Below are 20,807 nucleotides of genomic sequence, written 5' to 3'. Positions count from 1 at the left end.
ACGTTCCCACACCCTCCATGGAGTACGGCACTGGAAAGTTCCTTCATTCTGGCCAAGAAGGCAACTCTCGCGGCTGGCTTCCCAAAGCCAAGGGCACAGGGTTCCAGGCACAGGGAGGCCCTTGTCCCCCTATGCAGGGTGGAGGATGGGCACCCACAGATCTCAGCTACAAGACGGAGCCACCTCCTGGGCCTTGGCCACTCTGAATTCAGCACCTAGAGGAGAACAGTCGCAGGATGAGGGCGGGAGCCAGGCTGGGGCTCCTCATGCGTTTCAGGCTCTGGAACAGATGCCCTGGTCGGGACAGGAGCCCCAGACTCAACTCAGAAAAAACATTTGTTCCCTCAGGGAAGGTTAGGAAATCCACAAGATTACATCAGGGGTGTCCTCCCTGCCACAGTGGCGATGGATTCCAGCCCAGGCCTGCCTCTCTGGACCTCAGTCTCCTCCTCAGTCAGTGTGGGGCTGGAGGCTTCCTAAGGCCTTTCCACCTGGATGCCTTAGATCCTCACGCCCCCTTAGCTGTGTGCAAGAAGGAGGAAGGACAGAGGGGACGGGCTTGTGAGCTGGCTCTGGATAAGCACTTGGGGAGAGCACGGGCCCCATGACCTTCCTCGGGTCTGCTCGGCCCTTTGCTGCCTCCTCACGCCCACCCCCACCTCAGCCCCCTTCCTCCAGCGCCATCTGCAAAGAAGGCTCCCAACTCGGGAGGCAGCTCAGCTGTCACCTCCTTCGCCTCTGGGTGGTGGCAGTGACAGCCTCTGTGACACACTGGCGTGGATGGCAGCCGGTACTATAGGGAGCTGCAGGTGTGTGAGGGGTCACAGCAGCTCCTCCAGCCCCCTCACTGCCTGCAGGCCTCCGGCTAACCCTCCTGAGGTCCCCATCCTCTGACTAGCAGGCCACAGAGCTGGGTTTAAATTCAGATCCAAACCCTTTGTCAACACCACGGCCCCCATTCCTCCAAAATTCCACAGCCCTCGATTTGTGGTCAAGAGAGAGGTCACTCACTGTCACCATGAGGGTCTCACTGCACACAACGTCTCCCATGTGTGACTCTCACATAGCACCAGGGCCCGGCACAGACCCCAGATACAGGAGGCACCGCCAACCTGGCCTGATGCTCCTCAAAGCAACACGGGACTCCGGGAGGCTCAGCAGCCTCAGCTCTGAGTCTCCTTTGTCCCCGCTGTCCTGGACTCTGGGACCCCGGGACGAGCACTACCTAGGGCCGAGGGCCGAGGCAGGGCTGACAGGCTGCTCTTCGCCAGCTGCTGGTGCTTGGGGGAATCTTTGCCGTTGAAGACAGCTGGGCCCGAGGCTGAGGTCAGCGAGGGGTGGTCGGAGGCTGGTCCTGGAGCGCAGAAAGGAGGGAGAAGGGTCAGTCTCCAGGGTGTTCTGTGGGCTACACAAGCAGGAAATGGTTTTCTTCCACTTTTATAAACTGCCTTGGTACTGGCAAGCCCCACCAGGAGCTCAGAACTTTAGCTGTTCTCCTTCATTCATTTTTATTTTGCGTGTGGGTGGTGCGGGGGAGGGAGCCCAGGGCCTCGCCCCTGCAGGGGAGCTCCGCACCCAGCCGCATCCCCAGCCCTAGAGGTGGGGATTCCTGACATGGCGAGTCTGCCTCGCCGACAAGACAGGAGCTCGTGCACACTCGCATGCACACTCCTGCTTGTGAGAAGCAGACACCGACTGGGTGAAAGGGGACCAAGGGAACATGAGTGGCCAGTGGCCCCCAGACTCCAGGCCACGCCTGACAGCTCTGCCTCCTTCCTCCTTCCTTTCCTCCTCTGGAGAAAGGCGGCTGGGTTTGCAGCCTCCGGGGTCTGATCTGCTGTGGGTCCTGGGCTCCCCAGGTCTTGGGACAGTTCTGGGGACAACCATGGGTTCAGGCTTCCCGCGGCTGCCTGACTGCACCGTCGAGTTGTGCAAGTCTCCAGAATGCTCTGGAAGGCTCTGGAGCCAGGAGTAGCGCTGAGCCTTTCCTGGGGGCACAGCAGCCAGTCAGGGGCTAACAGCAGGGTTCTGAAGCCAGGCGGCCTGTAGCTGAACTCAGGCCATCCGTCCCTCACAAGCTATGAGACCTGGGCCACTTACTCAACCTGCCCTACTTCAAGGTGCTCTCCATGAGCCGGGGTGGTGACAGCAGCAGCCCACGGCACTCCCTGCAGGGGACCTGAGTGAGTGGCTGTGAAGCATGTGGAAGAGAGCCTGGCACGAAGCGGGCACTGTGCATGCCCACTCTCACTGTGACCTCAGTTGTCATAATCACCCTGCAAACTAGACAGGAAGGGTGTCCCCAACATTACAGATGAGGAAACAGAGGACCCAAGGGCTTCAGTGAGTTACTGCAAGTCATTCAGCAGAAGGTGGCAGGCTAGAATGTATGCCCAGGTGCTCCGATGCAGAAACAGAAGACTCCTCAGTCCAGGCACAGAGGGGTTGGGCACACGGGCACAGGGAGGCAGCAAGGCCCTCAGCAGCTGCCATGTGGACTAGGCCCAGTGCCTCAGCAGAAGGGCACTTCCCAGCCCAGGAAGACAACCAGTGACCTTCCAGCATCCTTGAGAAGGCGGGTCTCTCTGGATAACAACCATCCTGTTTTGAAGGTCTGTGGAGGGTGGCCAAGTGCCAAACACAGGAAATAGAAATGGCCGCTGTCAAGTCTCAGCTGCCTCCGCCTGTGAGGTCCTAGGCAAGTGCCCATGAGCCTCGGTTTCCCAGTCACTGAGCTGCTCACAGGGCGCTTGCCAGGGTTGGATGAGACGCATGCAGATTGGAGCGCAACCAGCACACAGTAAGTGGCAGCGACCTGGGCTCCTCTGCCCCTCCCAGAGATTCAGCTCCACTGCTGACTTGGTACCTGTTATGTGCTGAGTCCTGGGCTGCGAATCGGGGGTGCAGAGGGATCTGACCCCAACACCAAGGGATCACATTACACATCAAAGGTCAGAAAATTACAGATTACCAATTCAAGATGACACATGACACGGTGCGGGGGAGACCACATGTGAGCCCACCCTCCATTTATTTTGCAGATGCTGGACTCCATAATGAACAGGCTCGCGGAGACACGACAGGCCTGGGGTCTTGGCACCTGGGGCACTCGTCCACCGCCTCACCTGCCTGTTGGGCTCCCATCGGGACGCCGGGGTTCGTCCCAGGAACGGGCTCACTGGGGAAGGCAGCCAGAGGCCCCGAGCTCTCCAACGGCGGGAAGAGAGAGCTGTTGCAAGTCCCAGTGGAGCTCTGCCGGCTTCTGAACTCTAGGAACAAGAAGCCCGCGTGAAACCAGCTTGCTCTTTTCCAACAGTTAGGAAGACTGGAATGTGTCAACCAGGAGAGTGGGATGTGCAGACATCCATAAGAGATGCCACAGCACGAGGCTGGCCTTTGCTTCAGTGTGTAGCTGGGGCGGGAGGGTGTGGCAGAGGACGGCCCTCCACCATGGTCCACGCCAAGCGACGACTCGGACAGTCAGGAGCGGGCGCAACAGTGCACAGGTGGGACAGGCAGAGAAGTCAACCGCCCCATCTGATCCCTGCCCAAAGGCCCAGGAGGTAGAGGAGTGGCCAGGGCGTCCCTCCGTTTCCCAGCCGTCCCCTGCTGGAAGGGCTGCTCCCAGCAACAAATCTAACGTGTATCACATCACAGCCAGCGGTCAGAGACGGTGTCTGGTCAGAGAGGAGATCCGCTTCGTCCACAGGGCCAGGAAACTGCCTGGCACATGGTAGGAGCTCAAGAAACAGTCATCAAATAAAGTAAAAAGACGGGAAGAGAGAGTGGGGGGAGGAGGGAGGGCGCCCAGAGATGCCCACTCGCAAAGCCTCTTCCTGCTGCTCGCAGAACCACCAGGGAGACTGCACAAGACCAGAAGCAAGGAACCAGTGAGGGACAAAAGGACAGCTCTCCTGACCGTCCCACCGGAGAGGCCCTCCAGGACACACCCGTCCACCCAGGGCAGGCCTCACACACCCAGCCCCTCTGCTCTCCCCCTCAAAGCTGACTGGACACTAGGGGAGGCCAAGAGGGCCACAGTGGAGCCCTCTCCTGAGGCCTCAGGAAGCTGGGCCATCAGGTCCTGGGGGATCAGCAACAATAGCTGGTCTTTGGGGTGCAGTGGGGATGGGGCTGATCAAGCCACGCCTGCTCTCGATCGGGGTTCCCCAGCCTCAGCACTGTGACATTCTGAACAGCATCCTTCTTGCTGGTGGCTGTCCTAAGCACTGCAGGAGGTCCAGCAGCACCCTGGTCACTCCCCGCCCCGGGAGCCAGGAGCACCTCCATCGTGATCAGAAATGTCTGCAGGTGTTGCCAAACATCACCTGGGACAAAAATCACCCCCAGTCGAGAACCACTGCCCCAAACACTTGCCACAAAGAGCACAGTACAGAGTGGCCCTTTGTCACTTGTAAATATCCCGTGCACTTAGTCTGTCACTACAGTAGACACCTGCAGTGCCAAGGTGCTCTGTGTCACCCGATGGCAGCCCTTCACACCGACAGGCACCGTGGCCCACTGGGGACTCCCAGCACCCAGCACTCCCTCCAGAGCCAAACTCCTCACCTGAGCCCTTCCAGCAGATCAAAGGTCCCTTGGTCAGCGTCCCCTGGGCATTGCGGACCAGGTAGTACTTCAGGTGCTTCTGCTTCTTGGGCTGGGTGGTCAGCTTCAGGTTTATGTGATTGGAGAAGTCCGTGAAGTAGCAGAAGCCCTTCTTTCCACAGCCCACGCAGTTCCCAGAGAAACCTGGAGGGGAAGTGAGCCGTGAGCCTCTCCCACTTACCTCTAATGTCCTCTTCAAATGACACCTGGTTCATCAAAACCAGAATATTCACATCCTGTACCACCAGCCAGGCAAAGGCCCGACCATGTCAGACCAGCCCAGGGGCCAAGGCGGCCATGACTCAAACAGAAGGGTGAGAAGACCTAGCCCGGGGGTGGGGAAATGGGCCTGGCAAGCTTGGAGAGTTGGCAGCTTAAGGGCCAGGTGTGTGGTGTGTGGTGTGTGGTGTGTGTGTGTGTGTGTGTGTGTGTGTGTTTTAGTTACGGGGGTACTCTACAACTGAGCTACATCCCCAGTTCTTTGTTTTTATTTTGAGACAGGGTCTCAGTAAGTTGCCAGGCTGGCCTCAAACTCGCAAGCCTCCTGCCCCAGCCTCCCAAGTCACTGGTAATGTGGACATGAGCCACCATGCCTAGCTTAAGGGCATATATGAAACCTATCTGTGGAGCAAACTTAGAAGAAGAACAGTCCCACTCAACTCTCTTTGGGGATGGAGTACCAGCTTCACTCCCTTGGCACTGGCCAGGTACAGAATCTCCAAGCAATTAGCCAACTGAGCCTGGATACAGTGGAGACCTCCTGGGTCCTAGCACCCATCCTGGACTGGAGCTGAGCCAATGAGTTGCTGAAAAGAATCAGAGAGCCCCACGATGCACAGGGGGGACCCTGGGGATTCCAGCCATCAAATGAAGGCACTACACAGGAAGGTGGCCGTCTGTGGGGTCAGCATCCTCCTGCCTGGCTGGACAGGCCTTTCCGGGAGGTGACACTCTGGTCAGGCCGCTGGGCAGTGTGATGACAGGAACCTCCTCATGTGAATGGTTAGTGACCAGAGCACGAGTGTGAAAAGACCTTCACGAACCCTGAAGCCCACTGGAACTGCACTCATGAAAGTGCGGGTCAGTGGGAGACTCCTCTCTGATCTGTTCCTCCTTGAGCTACCACAAGGCCTTGCTCTGCCCACTGAGACGTCTGGTTTCTGTGAGTCCAAGGTCCTCCGCTAGGGGAGACCCTGAAGCTGAGACAAATTCATTCTGTCCTGTTATCTGGCTGACACGTCTACAAAGGTCACAGAACATCTTAGACAGCAGATCCGTGTGTCTCTGCACAGCTCTGCCCTTAGTCTCCCTGGGCCCTGGGCTAGGTCCCAGTACTCCCAGGGAGTGAAGGTTAAAACAACTCCACAGCAAATAAGACATTCCCATCAGAGTCTCTGGTCTGCATGTTTTAAGTTAATGTAATATTCCTCAAAAGGCCCGAGGAATGAGGACAAATGTCTCGGCCTGGCTGCAGGCCAGCTCCAGGACAACCCACCCTCCACCATCCTATCCCCCAGCACCAGCACAAGCAGACAAGGCACCCAGGACATGAAACCACTGAATTCCATATTTACTTGTTTTTTATGGGACAGGGAAGTGATGTGCAGAGAGCCAAAGTGTCCTTGCCACTCCTCTTCAGCACACAGGACACTCAGCTGAACTGACCCCCATGGCCGGTCAGTATAGAAAGCAAACCCCACGCAAAACTGGAGAACCAAGAGTTGGAGGGTTCCTGCTGGGGGCTGATCTCCAGATAGAGGGACTGTTCCTGCCGAGTACTACCCCACAGGGGGCTCTGCAAACAGATCTCCTGGTACTCCCCAGCCGCACCGCACCGTGGGGTCCTCCTGCGTCTGTCTAACAGGTGCGTCCTAAACAGATGCCAGCAGGCGTGGGACAGGACACAGAACGCAGTGCTGCTCCTGGGCCTCCACTCCCTCTCTCGCCGTGGACCTTGCACAAATTGGAAGTCAGAGGGGCCTGGGTTCAATTTTTGACTTGAGGCGTGTGGCTCTCGGCAAGTTAATTATCATCTCTGAGATTTAATTTCCTCATCTGAAAACTATACGACAACGGCTAACCCCGCTGCACTAAGCACTTTACATCATACACCTTCTCTTCAGACCCTCAGGAAGCCCCCCTAAACTGCAGTTCATGGTAGTGTCTCCAGTTTACAGATGAGGGACTCGAGGCTCAGAGAGGAGCCCACAGGTATAGACAGGAAGTGCTGGGCTGGGACTACCACTCTGCTAAGCCATCTCCCCCAAGAATTCATGTGGAAAGAGCACTTCAAGTGTCAAGTGCAAGCTCGGGGGTCCGGGCGTCTAGAGGTCTAGAGGTCCCAGAGCTCTCTCCAGGACTAAGCTGTATTAGACAGGAGAGCGCGGCTGGGCTCAGGAGACCCCCTCGAAGCACATGAGATAAGGGGGATGTGGCTCGGTCTCTCTGGCTTTAAGGCTAGTACTAATAGCTCAGTACTTCCGTCCAGAACCAGCTATATGCTTGTGCTGGGAAGCATCCACAGGTGGCTTCCTTTGAACTTGGCGGGAGGTCTCCAAGCTCACAGCTTATGGCAGGCTGGAGGCCCACTGACACCTGCCATTTCCTTCTTGAATCAGCCTCAGGAGGCCTCCAGGACAGCCACCACATGAGTCATGAGTGACAGACACGGCCCCCCAGGTGTGCTGCCTCACCTGTGCAGTGTGTGTGCTCAGAACGGCCTTGACCTTGGCAGTTACTGCAGTGTAGACGGCCACTGGGCCAGCTCATCCAGCCTCCGTGAAATGATACATACGTGGCAGATCTTTTTGATTACAGAAATGTCAGGAGCACTCATTGGAAGAAAATTACTAGACTTAAACCAGGTGCTCTGAGGAAAACACAGATTAAAACTCATGGCCCCTGAGTGTCAGGAGGAAGAGACAGACACAACTGAAGGACTCCTGACCAGGGCAGTGACAACAGCAGCTCCTCCCACCTGGGCCAGCCTGTCCTCCAACAGCGGTCAGGTAGAGCCCGCGTCATCATCCCCACTTGAGCTGGAGAAGCTGAGGCTCCCAGAGAGAAAGCACGTCCCTGCTGATCTAACACTTGTTTTTCTAGCACGATGGGCTGTGGGGAGGAAGAGGAAAGGGCCCAGAGAGATTCGGGAGGGACTCCAGGAGGACATGCTGGATCTAACTGGACCTCAGCAGCGCTTCTGCCCTCCTTCCAAGGAATGAACCGTCCCAGGTGGCACACACTATGCCGGGCAAGCTCAACGGCCACCCTCCAGGTCCCTGAAAATGAACAGGACAAATCCAGTACTGTCCTGGGCCACGCAGCAGGTGGAGCGGAGAAGCAGGACCATCACCTGTGTGCACTGTAATCAGCAGCTCCTCAGATTTACCTAAGTCCCCACCAGGGTGGTGAGTGGAGAAGACCACGGGCCAAAAAAAAAAAAAAAAAAAGGTGCTTCCTTTCAGGAGGTGGGATTCGGGTAATTTGTCCTTTTTTAGTTTTTAATTTTTGGATTTCCACCATCTCTACCACCATCCTGTTTGTGGAGGTAAAGATGGCCTAACAAGGGAGCGGGGAATGCCCAGAGCTCCTGCCTTGATTATGTTGACCAAATCCCAACCCAGTGGAGCAACGCCCCACGTGGCCAGGAAAGCACACAGAGCCAGTCGGATTCCAGACAGCAGCCCAACTGGGATGGAGGGGGACAAAACCCAGAGGCACCAGAGGAGCCACTACAGCTATCTCAGATCCTCAACAGCTCAAGACTCGCCCCATCCCCCCGCCTAGTTTTCTCTTTTGATCAAAATCATGTATGTGGGTGAGAGCCAAGAGGGCAGCAAATGCAAAAATTAAAACATAGCAACCGCCTTATTTTATACCTCCATTGTTTCTTAAAAGTATAAACCAAAAGGCGAAAACAAGGAAGAAGGACCTATAGATTAAGATTTAAGAAACCAATCGACCGAATGCTTTAAGAGAAACTTGTTTGGGTCTTAATTTTAATAAACCATGTTTTTAAAAAAGGGTGTAAGATAAAATTTGAACACACCAGATATTTGTCAATATTAAAGAATGCTGTTAATTTTTTTTTGATATGCCTTGGGTTCATTCCCTAGCACCACCCACACACACACAAAAAATTATACGATAACGATACTGAATCTCCAACAAAAATCCCTGCCTTTTAGAGATAGATAACACACTGAATTATTTACAGATTAAATGATACAATGTCTGGGATTTACTTTATTTTTTTTTAAATATTTATTTATTTTTTTAGTTTTCAGTGGACACAACATCTTTGTTTGTATGTGGTGCTGAGGATCGAACCCGGGCCGCACGCATGCCAGGCGAGCGTGCTACCGCTTGAGCCACATCCCCAGCCCTGGGATTTACTTTAAAGTCACCCTGGAGCGGGGAGGAGGGCAGAGTTCTGAATCACACAGCACCGGTCACTGTTGCAGGGAAAGGACACATTTTGCTGATCCACTCTTCTCTCCACTGCTGCAATTTGAACAGTCTTCCTCCAAATCACCTTTTCCAAGCAGAACCCAACTAAAACCCCCAGCTCCAGCTCCAGCCTCTGCCCGTGAGCCAAGCTCTGGGCACGGGGAGCTCTAGCCGTCTCTCCAGAATGCCAAGTTCTTCATAACATGGTTCCCTCTGACCCAGATAGCCTTCATCCCCTAGGATGTGAGCACCAGGACCAGATGAAGGGATGCAAGTTCAGGATCTGCCGGTTACAGCCTGGGTGACCCTAAGCCTGTCGGTCAACCTGTCTGAGCCTTCACGGCTCCATATTGACCCTAGATTTGAATGTAGCCACCTCACTTGTTATGTTAACCTACTTAGAACAGTTTCTAACCAGGATGAATCCTGGATAAACACTAGCTGCAATTAGCATTTAGCTGCTATTATTCTCCAAAAGCAAAATGCCATTCATTTTTCAGGGCCCAGCTCAAACCCCACCTCCTCTGAAACACCTTTCCCATCACCAGCTTATGTGTGACCTTCAACACCCCCATGACCTTCAACAGTACCACAGCCCTCTATGAGACCCCACACAAAGACAGGCTCTAAGACCCGGTGACCTGTTCATTTGTCCTGGACCTCGGAGCTGGTTCTCCATTTGCCTGAGTCTCCTCCCACTCTAGGAGTTCAGGAGGGAAGGGCGGGGTCCCACGTGGCCCTGGGCAGAGCAAAAAGGCCAGCCCTAAATCTGAGGTTAAAAATTCAATAAATGCTTGCTTAATTACTTGCCTACTAACTGAACAAAGAATTCATTTCCTTCTATGTATGAAATGAAGATTCTAGCAAGACACGTTTTCTTCTCTTACCTCTAAGCTATCGGCTAATTTAGGTGAATGACTAGAAAAAACCTGGAAGACACCCTGGATTTTAACCTTTCAGCATTCAGATAAAATCCTCGGTGGACTCAAAGTCACTAAAGCAAGACACTCCTGACACAATAGCTTCCCCTAGGTATCCCTCTGCGGCCTCCGTTTTATAGGTCACTAAAAAGCACTGAACCAGCCCTGGGGGCTTCGGACCGCCTCCCCTTGCAGCATTGGGGTTAACTGCAGGAAACCTAACAGTAGGAAGTGTGCAAGCTGAGAGCCGGTGGTTTCCAAAGAGGGAAAGTGTGGGTTATTACCACCAGCCTTGCGACCCTCCTGGATGGCTTTTTGCAGGCAATTAACAAAGATCCACTTCCTGGGCACCCGCCCACCCCTGGAGGAGCCGGGAGATCCCGCCTCCGGCTCCAGAGGCACAACCTCCTGGGTTTACTACCCTGGCAATTCTCTCAAGCACAAAGTGGTGGAATGCAGACAGATCCCCAGCCGCAAGCACATCAAACGCCAAGGTGGGGTGGGGCGCCATCTCCCCCGCCACGTGTGCACCCCGCCGCCTCGTGAAGCAAACGCAGCCCGAGGTTCAATCAGCTTCTTGGGTAGAGTGGCTTTCCTGGGATTATTCCTGGTGTAAAGAACTACTAAGGATGGCTGGCTGAAACTTGAGCTCTCTTGTCACTATCACCGTCCCCAGGTAGTGCTGCCTCCTGAGTGCTCCCCAGGTGGTCCCTACTCTCCATCTTTCACTCCTCGAACAGCTCCACACACAGCAGCTCAATAAACACGTCAGAAACATGGTGACCTCCCCAGCAGTTGGGGCCACATCAAACATAAAACCAGAGGTTTCAAATGCTGATACGTGTGGGAAAAAAGGGAGAAGTTGTGAGGCCCATAAGTGCTCACACTCAGACTCACTTCTACAACGGAGACTGCTCTGAGGCTCCATCTGAAGATAGGTCCCCACCAAGATTTCCACGCTCAGCTCTCCTCCAAAGGAGACTCCAGCCAGGTGAAGGGCCAGACCCAAGGACACGGGGGGGCAAGGACAGACGGGCAAAGGCCCTCTAGGAACACATGTGAAAATCCCCCACTCTCTCGTGGACAAGGACACAAGGCCCAGAGGCCACCTGTGATCAGACTCAGGACTAGAACCCAGATCTCTAGGTCTCAGCCCAAACCTCGGATCTCCCCTGACTTCACTCCCCATCAGGGAGGAAGCAGAGGGGACCCGGCACACAGCAAGAGGACAGTGACATCAACTGGACAAGCAGAAGCCAGGTTTGGGGAGGCCTCGCCTCAGCTCCACACTGAGGTCAGACAGGAGCTCAGTGGGCCAGGGAGTATCCCAAAGATTGAAGCCTAGAGGTGGGCGAGCCCGAGACAAGAGCTGCCCCACCAAGCCTGGGCGAGGGGCAGTTAAGGGCAGGACTTGGAGCCAGGAGTTTGGGGCTGGCTTTGTCTCCTTTCCCCATGTGCCCTGGGCAAGTTAGTTAACGGGGCCAGGTTCTACAAAACTGGGACAATAAAGGCCACTTCCAAGGCTGAGGACCGATGGAGGGACAGCAGCTAATCAAGACGCCTGCCTCCTGAAGGCAAGAACCTGAGCTCCGCCTCGGACTCCCAACTGCCGTCAGCTGGTTTCTGAAAGTGTCGAGGACAGGGTCGTGACCACTGCTGACAAGGGGCACTGGAAGGACAAACATGTGATAAACTCGATACTAAATGGTGGTCTTAAAGACAGTGGAATGAATCGGACCTAACTCTCCTGGGTTCAAATAAGAATACGTACAACCACAGAAGGGGAGGTTAGATTCCATGTATGTACGCTACGTCAAAATACATTCTACTGTCACGTATGACTAAAAAGAACAAATAGAAAAAAAAATTTTTTTTAATGGTGGCCTTCCCATAGGGAGGTTGTCACATTTTTAAGTAAATCCTACTTTCATCCCATGCCACAAAGAAATCACTTACCAAAAGGCATCATCAGAGTCATCTGACATCCAAGACAGCCCTCCACCGCCATGGCAGCCACCAGCCAAGTCCTCCTTGGTCCCTGCCCCACCCCACACCGCCAGAGCCACTCACAGGGGCAGAGAGGAACTCACCAAGCAGAGCGTTGTGGCCGTTGTCGTCCGGCAAGAACCGCTTGTCAACCGCACACACCAGGAGATGGTCCGGCAGGCTGGGGGACTTGGCCCCCACCAGCAGGAAGCCTGCAGGGACGTCGACAGGCTCGCTGGACATGGAGACGAGGCGCAGGTCCTTCCCGGCCTGGCAGAACCCTGGATGGGTGGATGAGGCTCACACACTGCCCAGGACACCCCAGAACCAGGAGCAAAGCCGGGGTCCCCGCGGGTCTTCTCAGGATCAGCCCTCCCCTCTAGGCTAGAATTCCAAATTCATCAGCTCTGAGGACAAAACGATGACCGTGCCTATTCCTGACGCTGATGGAATTCACTATCAGATGTCACCATGTAATGCACATTAATATGAAGATGAAGCTCAACAGGAAAAAATTCAAGCAAATAAGGACAAAGTAAGACGGAGACAAAGTCATAAGCAGTTGAGAGCAATGGATAGTCTTGCACGCTGCCCTCGACAAGGTGAGGGGTGGGCCAGGCCTGGGAGGAAGTGGGATCTGGGCTCCCCAGACATCACATGTCCTAACTCATGGACAACCACTGTCCTGACCTCCCAGAATCCAGGCGTGCCCCTGCTGGCCGTGACCTTGCTTAGGGTCAAGTCCAGGCTCCCAGTGGGCTTCATGGGGCCACCACAACCAGGTCTGATCACTTCTCTAAGCCCAACCCCACCACCCCTCAGGCTAAATGGACTGCACTTCCTCTAAGCTCTGCACACTCTGTTTCATCCCTGGGGAATCTCCCAGATCCCCCCACCCCATCATGGTCTCTGGCTAACTCCTACTAATCTTCCGAAACCCAGATAAAGGATGCCTCCTCCAGGGAGCCTCCTGAGCCTCTCTACCCCCAACACAGCATTAGCTCAGTGGTGCTGATCAGCAGTGAGCTCTTATATCATTTATGTCTGAATTCCCACAGCAAGGGCTCAATAATAGTTCATTTGCCGATTAAGTAATCACTGACTCCCCTTTGCTGACAGTAGAGATGAATGCAGTCACAGAGAAGTTGTCCAACAGTGAGTGGCAGAGCCAGAAGAGGGTACCAAGCCTGTCCGAATACAGAGTGCAAGCCTTTACCCCGGGACTGAGATGCTACCCCACCCAGCGTCTCCTGGCCTCAGCTCTGCAGCAGCAAGATGAGAATACCCCTGCTGATTTCACCTTAGGAATTCCTAGGGTAACATGTATCTACTTGTTCAACAGTGACGTCCTCACAGACATGGAAAATAATTCCTACTAATCAATTCTGAGTTAAGTATGCTGGACACGCAGGCCTGAGCAGGAAATGTATTCTAGTCTTTGAAAAAACAACACCAAAAAATGGATTGTTGGGACCCCAGCCATTCTCCAGGTGGAGGCTGTCTGGAGAGGCTGGGCTGAGGGGCTGTGAGCCGACTCACTGTCCTGCAGCCCAGGCTGACCAGGCACAGCTCACAGGGGCACAGGGTAGCCAAAGAGACTCCTGTGGCCTGGTACGGCCCAGCTCCAGGTTCTGGGCAGTGGACGGAGCGCTGTCCAGGGGAGGCAGAGCCTTACCATCCGTGGTGCAGCAGCCTTCGGGTGCAGGGGGCAGCTGGTAGGGATTGGGGGGACCGTTGGGGTCTGGTCCTCCTTCCCCCTCTTCCTCTTCTTCCTCATTGTCCACGCGGCTGCCACCTGCACGTGGGAAAGAAGAGCCAAGATGTGTGAGGCGGCTGCTTCCTGCGGGGCCTTTCATTGCCCCGGAGCCTCGGATTCACATCACTACCGGACCTGGGGGACTAATCCGAGGAGTGCCACCTGTCACCTACTGCACTCAACAGTCCTGGCGGCCTCGGAACTCACCAGTCCTTACTAACACTCAGAGCTGGTCAGGTGAGCCTTCACCAGAAGGAAAAGCCAAGCTCCTAGAGACAGGAAACCCCACCCATGGTCAGGCTGCAGACAGAAGTCTCCGAGCCCGGCCTGGGGCTTAAAGTTCAAGTTCACTCCTCTTCCACCTGACACAGCTGCATACAGCTGCACACGTGCTTGGAGTTAATACGAAGGCATTGCTTGGTGAGGACTGAGCCCAGAGCCTATACCTGGTAAGCATTCCAAAAACACTTGTGTGGGAGGTACCAAGAAGGAACATGCAGACCTTCTTACAAGTGAGGAGACTGAGGCTCAGGGCATCCGATGATAAGCCCACTGCTGTTTAACAGCTAAGCAGCACAGCCCGAGTGTTCCCATGGTGTCTGATACCTAAGCTCGTGTTCTTGCTGCTAAACCGCACTGCTTACTTAGACTATGGAAACGTAAGTAGTGTGAGCTCCCCTAACGTGGCATGAAGGAGCAGCTTATTTATCACCACGGGATGAATGCTCATGTACCGCGCGAGAAATGCAAACACACCCAAACTTGTCACATGCCTCTGCAGGAAAAGAGGCATTCCAGAACATTCTAGAACAAGACCAGGCATGTTGTGGCTTTAGGAGACTCTACTCTTTACGTGAAATACTATTTCAGGGGGAATGCAGCAGAGCCCAGAACTGGCGATGGAAATTTTACCACTGCCTGGCAGAGCTCACTCCCCTCTGCACTGCAGGCACCCAGAGAAAAGCCTGGCGCAGAGGCAGACTCAGGAAAGGACTGCCGCTCCACGAGCATGCTGTCACTCTTCACCAGCCAATTAATTTTTAAGCCTTTGAAGTTTATCCTTCCAACTTCTTTTCATTGAAACATTTTGGGTAAAAACCTTTCTCAACATGTCTATTTTTCAATGCCATGAGTAGACAGCAGACAGATTTCTTCATGGAAGAGGGTCATTATGAACCTTCAAATATCCCAGACTAGGGTACGGTTTCTTCTCCTTTTGTTTGTCTGTCTCTCTTTTATGGCTATTTCTTTGTGACCATGTCTCCCCTTACTTGGCTCTGGACCCCCTATCCATCCAGGGGTTTTAGGCTAATAATAAAATCATGTGTGGTAGAAAGATATTGAACTGGGATCCTAGGAACTTAAGTCTCAGTACTTAGGTTGCTGTGGACTGTGTAGCCACAGGACAGTTACTTAACCTCTCTATGCATCAGATCCTGCATCTTTAAAATGAAGTGAAACCTAGGGACACTTTGAGTTGTGGTGCCCTACAGAACTGCACAGAAGGGTCCAGACATGATTTGGCCACAACAGACTCTGGGAATATAACCTCACAGTGGGACCATTTTAAAGCTGCCTATGGGTCAAGAGGCAGAGGCAGCCAAACATTTTATGCAGATGGAAGTTGTGACTTGGGAAGGTCTCAGTAGCAAATGCAGCAAGAATTCCTGGTGCCTTGGTCCTTCCCTGCCCAGAGACACAGGTGGAGGGGGTCTGTACAAGGGGTAGCCCTGGAAGAGCAAGAGGAGCAGAAAGAGATCCAGACCCAGGCTCAGGCCCTGCATGGACCTGGTGGCACAGGGTCGGCCTGTGATGTGACACTGTCTGTGAGCCAGCTCTCCAGCAACTTGGAGGCTGGCGGAGCCCCCTGATCGTCAGAGTGGAAGTGGAGGAAGATCCTGGGAGCCTTAATCCAGCTCCCCTGAAACAACATGGAGGGCGCCGCCCGCCCGCAGGAATGGCTGCTAGACTGAGAGCAAGAATTCAGACTCAGGAAGAATGAGAGGAGGGTCTTAAAGGGTCAAAGAAACAGCTCCAAATCCCGTCAGTGAGAAAGCAGGATTATAGGTCAAAGGTCTCTCCTCAGACATTCCAGGGCCTTTGATGGGACCCTCTGGCAGCCACAGGGTGAGGAACCACCGGCTCAGCAGACTAACTAAACCTGACATGTTTACTGAAGGCTCCTGGCAGGATGAGTTCTAAAGGGGCTTCAGACAAAACCAACAGGGTTGAGGGCTTAGGATGGCGATAATAAAACACTGGGACTCAAGTGCCCTATGGCGCCCGGACTCCACGGAGCAGGCGGCTGATTCACTTGAATGTTTGCATTCAATTCCGTTCTTTCTGGGAGAAGAAACCCCATGGCATTTCAAGCGGGAGGGACTGCGGGGCTCACCTGCATCCCGTTTAACTTATAAATACTTATCCCATAATGCTTGGTGGTGTCTTTTTTGTTAGTGTTTCTTTATAAAAAGTGGATAATGTGTAAAAAGGGTTTTCCCCCAGACGGAGATGGTAGGTAGGAGCCCTAATTCGAAGTAATAAGGCCCCTGCTAAATCACCCTCACAAACAGATAAATGTCAACGGATCCCAGGGGTGTTTAGAACACCAGCACCCGGGTCATAAAAATCATCTCTAATGCTATTGTCTGAGGAAGGCCAGCAATAAGATAAGCGACCCTGACGGAGAGACAGACAGACAAAACAAGACAAGGCATGCAGGCCCATCGGTGCCAAGGTTGACCTTGCAGAAGCTAAATGACATTCAGCTGAAGAGTCTCCCCGACCGCCAACCCCTCATCGACTCCTGCACTGGAAAAACAACAAGCAAGGCTCTGCTTCTGACAGGGGAGAGCACAGGGAGGTCCGGGGGTTTGCATGCCAACACGGAGGCTGAGCCCCAAACTCCTACGCTTGGCCCCAGGGGAATGAAAAAACCCGAGTGAGCCCCAAGGCTGTCCCTGGGGGCTGGGGCTCAGTGACAGAGACTTGCCCAGCTTGTGCAAGGCCCTGGGGTCCATGCCCAGCACTACAAGAAGAAGGAGAAGCTGTCCCTGAAAAGTGCCACATGCTGAACACAAATAGAGGGTCTGGGGATGGGGAAATCCCTGAACAACAGGAAAAGCCGGCAGGGACCCCCAGGGGCTTTCTGCTCCTCTCCCTCTCCCCACTCGAGAAGCCCCCTGACAAAGTCATCTGCCCGCTGGCCTGGTTGTCCCCTTTTCATTTCAGAGCTGGGGCGCTCCTTCTAAATGTCCAGTGAACCCATCCTCCTTCTTCCCAGGTCATGGGACTGAATACTTCAGGAGGCAAGTGCATTCTAGATCCAAATGTACCAATTATCATCGCTATTGCCGTTACTAATTTAACATCAGCCACAAAGCTTTGCACTACTACAAGCAGTTAAGGATGAGCGTGTGATACGTATTTCACAAAGGTCTTTGGGCTGGCCAAAAACAAGGTGTGCAGAATGATCTCTAGAGATTTCTCCACGACATCAGAGTAAGATTTCAGGACATGCCAGATGAATGTTATTCTGCATGAATAACAAAGATCTTATGGTTTTTGTAATTCATAGTTTGGAACTGTGAGTCCAAGGTTTTTCCTAGACCCAGATCCAGCTCTTTGAGGTCCTTAGCCATGCCATTTTAGGTCCTCAGCTGTCCCATTTGCAAGGTTAATTTACTGAGCACGTTTTAAACAGTGACCCAAGAGGCAGCTATGAGATGTCACACAGCCCTGCAACAGGCCCCTCAAGAGGAGCACCTGACGTCTCGTTCTTTAGTGCACCCTCCACAGCGACTGTCCCCATGCCCACCCGTCTCTCTCTCACCCAACACAAACTCACACTCACACACACCAAGTCCCACCCAGCACAAGCCCTGGCACACTGCAGGCTTTCTGGTTCAGTCAGTTGATTCATTTCTGCTTTCATCCACGGCCCCTCCGCCTCAGGAGCTACGTGAGGTCTGTGGAGCGCTGTCTCATGCTGCGGTTGCTGCGGGGTTGCTGTTCATGTGAAAATGTGCCACTACAGAGACACAACCGTTTTATTCCCTGGATAGCTAAGCAAACCCTAGAGTCACCCAGACCTGAAGACATTTATTTATTTATTCTCGGCACATAATAAATTCGTAAAGGTCTCTTCTTGGCTTTTGAAAGTTTCTAGAGGGCTCTTGAGCCTGCTGTAACAAGGAGAAATCATCTGGACTGTTTGGCAAAGACACAAGAAGGAAAAAAAAACATACATGTAGCAGAGGGCCACTACATGCTAAAATTCCCCACTTATCAAAGCAGAACTCTCAAACCCTCTAATAAGGGAATTAAGCGCACCATTTCAGAACAGTCCAGCACAGCCCTCTCCCTTTCCCCTATCAATCCAATCAACCATTTCATTCCTGCAACTTTATAGCGTTAGCCCAGCAAGAACTCGTGTGCGACTCTCTTTCTCCAGCTCTTTGCTGCTAGACTCTCTACGTACACAGGGCACAAGAGGGGCTCCACGTTCTGTCGCTGATACTAATGGCACAACAGAAACACAGCAGAGAAGAAGGCGCGTCTCCTACCTTCCAGGGAGGAGAGCTGCTGCTCGGCCTCCAGGTACAGCTGGGAGAAGACGGGCCGGGGCACCAGGTTGTTGGAGCGCAGGGAGGCCTCGATGGAGTTGTGCAGCACCTCCTCGAACCGCGTGGCCTTCAGCTGCCCGGCATAGGAGTTCCCCATCTTCTAAAAAGAGGAAGGAGTCTTGGGGTTAGAATGGCATTTCGGTTTCAGTGAGAAAGGCCGACTCTACATGGAGCCCAGGGTAGGTGGCCAGGCAGCCGCCAGGAGGGATGGGCCCTGTGGCCTCTGCTCAGCAGAGACCCGAGAGGGCGGCTCTCCCAGCTCATCTACTGCCGGCAATTACAGGAAGCTATAAAGTAATGGCTTTCTCTAATTTACACTCCCGGAGCCTGGCACCCTAGACTACTCCCCCAGAAACTGCCCCTAGCCATCCCCACCTTTCCCAGAGACGAGACCCTGCCCTTAGCAGACCCAAGACAAACAATGTTTCATTTTCCATGACCTGACCAAGAAAGGCCCTTGAGCACTTTGCATAGGTGACCCCATCCCCACATCTTAGGGTGACAGGAGCCAGTCCCCACCTTCTCCAGAAGTGAACTAGACGATGCTCCATCATCACTGTTTTTAGTAAAAGCCTAATTATTCATGCTCCTCCTTTAAAAATGTTTTTTGAGTTTATTAGATGTTTCCATGCTACAAGTCGTACAGAATTACACCTGGAAACCTAGAAGACCTCGAAAGAGGGTAAGAAAATCACGGCTGTTTCCATCTCCCAAGATGATCGCTCTGATTTTTTTTCTGTAGCAGCTTAAATGAGATAAAATTCACATACCAAAGTACACACTCAGTGGTCTTCAGTAAATTCTCAAAGTCGCACAAGTACAATTTTAGAATATTTTATCACCTGACAAAGAAACCCCTTAGCTGTCACTCCCCAGCCCCTCCAGCCCCACACAACAATCATGTTCTGGACAAAATGGCATCGTTCACTGTGAGGTTCTTGTCTGCCTTCTTGCACTGAGGACAGCGCTTCCAAGACTGTCTGCGATGCCGCAAGAGTGAGACCGAACTCCCTGAGGGTCTCTGTTGTTTGCTTTTTGTTTTGCTTTGGGTTTTTTGCAGCACTGAGAGGAACCGGGGGCCAGGAACAAGCTAGGCCAGGGCTCCACCATGAAGCCACGCTCCAGCCCCTCCACTGCCATGTTTCAAGGCGTCGTCACCGACCTGATTCTCCTCAGAACCTGGGGTGGGAGGGGATGGCCCCTGTTCAGAGTGACAACCATGCTGTACTCGTATTTATTATTATCTCCCACCTGACGTAGCATTCACTCCACCTCTGACAAGTGCTTTTGAAACAACTTTAAGGGCTGCGTGACATTCCGCTGAGCAAGACTGCTGAGGTTGCTCAGACATTTCACACAGACTGTTAAATTTCTGCTTTTAATCCTTCCCAGGAACGGCCATTTAAATGACGATACCTTCCTCATGACATTTATTGTCTATGTCATTAAATTTAAGCTTTCATTTATCTCTATTCCCTTGGGTTCCGGTTTTTGGACTTTTTGCAAGCTTTTTAAAGCATTTCTTTATCACGTCCTTACTTTCCACCTTATTCCTCAGCAAGGGAGACCTTACGGCCACACCTGGTCTCCAGGCCCCGCTCCTGCTACAGCACGTGCGGTTGGTACAAAGGGTTCTTTTCATTTCTTCCCAGCTTGTGATCTCCTTTTTGGTCCCCTCCGTCTTTGATCCAATAGTTATCTGACAGTGAGTGGGTTTTTTGTTTGTTTGTTTTGTTTGTTTGTTTTTGGTACCAGGGATTGAACCCAGGGTCGCTTAACCACTGAGCCACCATAGAGTCTTGCTAAGTTGCTGAGGCTGGCTTTGAACTTGTGATCCTCCTGCCCTAGCCTCCCAAGTGTGGGACTACAGGTGTGTGGACACCCGGCTTTGAGTATTTAATTTTTAAATAATGAAGACTTTGATGGGGGGCTCAGTCTGATATAATTTTTTCTCTTTTTATTAAGTTATAATCAAGACTGTAACTTGATGATAGTAACTACACTTTTTAAACTTATTAACAGGGTCCTTTTTGAAACTGATACCTAATGGAGCTTTACAAATAGATTACAGACATTTGAAAAAAATGTCTGTAATCTATTTGTAAATTCTCTTCACGGGACAAAGGAAGATATGTGAGATTATTCAATTCTTCTACATCCCTGTGTATTTCCTATCCACTGTACTCTTTATTTTTAAAGTAGCTTTTGACTTGCCAAACAGTGCAGGGTGCCTGGGCTACTGCAGTGTGGGTCAAGGGAGCCCTGCTTGGGGGACCACCTGTGCCAACTAGGGGGCTGCTTCCAGCCAGGCAAAGTCTCACACATCTCATTAACTCAAGAAGAAACAATAAATAAATTCTCCTTCTCCTCGTGCCAACAGGGAGCAGAGCTGTTTCAAGATGTCACGCAGGGTGCCCCAAGGAGCTCTGGCAATACCACCACCACCCCCCACCCCCATGGGGG

At 52.9% G+C, this 20,807-nt stretch overlaps 1 protein-coding gene across 3 annotated transcripts in view; it reads right to left on the bottom strand.

The window, feature by feature from the left end:
* The window catches only part of Greb1 (growth regulating estrogen receptor binding 1), a 122,880-nt gene that overhangs the window by 42,534 nt on the left and 59,539 nt on the right, over nt 1-20,807 (bottom strand). For all 3 annotated transcript variants that reach the window (XM_046441276.2, XM_046441274.1, XM_046441277.1), the window contains exons 2-7: nt 18,285-18,444; nt 13,639-13,758; nt 12,068-12,244; nt 4,570-4,752; nt 3,126-3,269; nt 1,226-1,354 (exon numbers count right to left, since the gene is read on the bottom strand). In XM_046441276.2, the coding sequence (XP_046297232.1) occupies nt 1,226-1,354; nt 3,126-3,269; nt 4,570-4,752; nt 12,068-12,244; nt 13,639-13,758; nt 18,285-18,441 (910 nt within the window). In that variant the 5' untranslated portion in view covers nt 18,442-18,444. The remainder of the gene's footprint in view (nt 1-1,225; nt 1,355-3,125; nt 3,270-4,569; nt 4,753-12,067; nt 12,245-13,638; nt 13,759-18,284; nt 18,445-20,807) is intronic.

This window comes from Marmota monax, unplaced genomic scaffold, assembly GCF_021218885.2.
Source record: "Marmota monax isolate L192 unplaced genomic scaffold, Marmota_monax_Labrador192_F-V1.1 WCK01_AAM20220418_F8-fsc00010, whole genome shotgun sequence".
Taxonomy (NCBI): domain Eukaryota; kingdom Metazoa; phylum Chordata; class Mammalia; order Rodentia; family Sciuridae; genus Marmota; species Marmota monax.
Note: the sequence above shows the minus strand (reverse complement) of the source record. Positions and strands in the feature narration are given on the sequence as shown.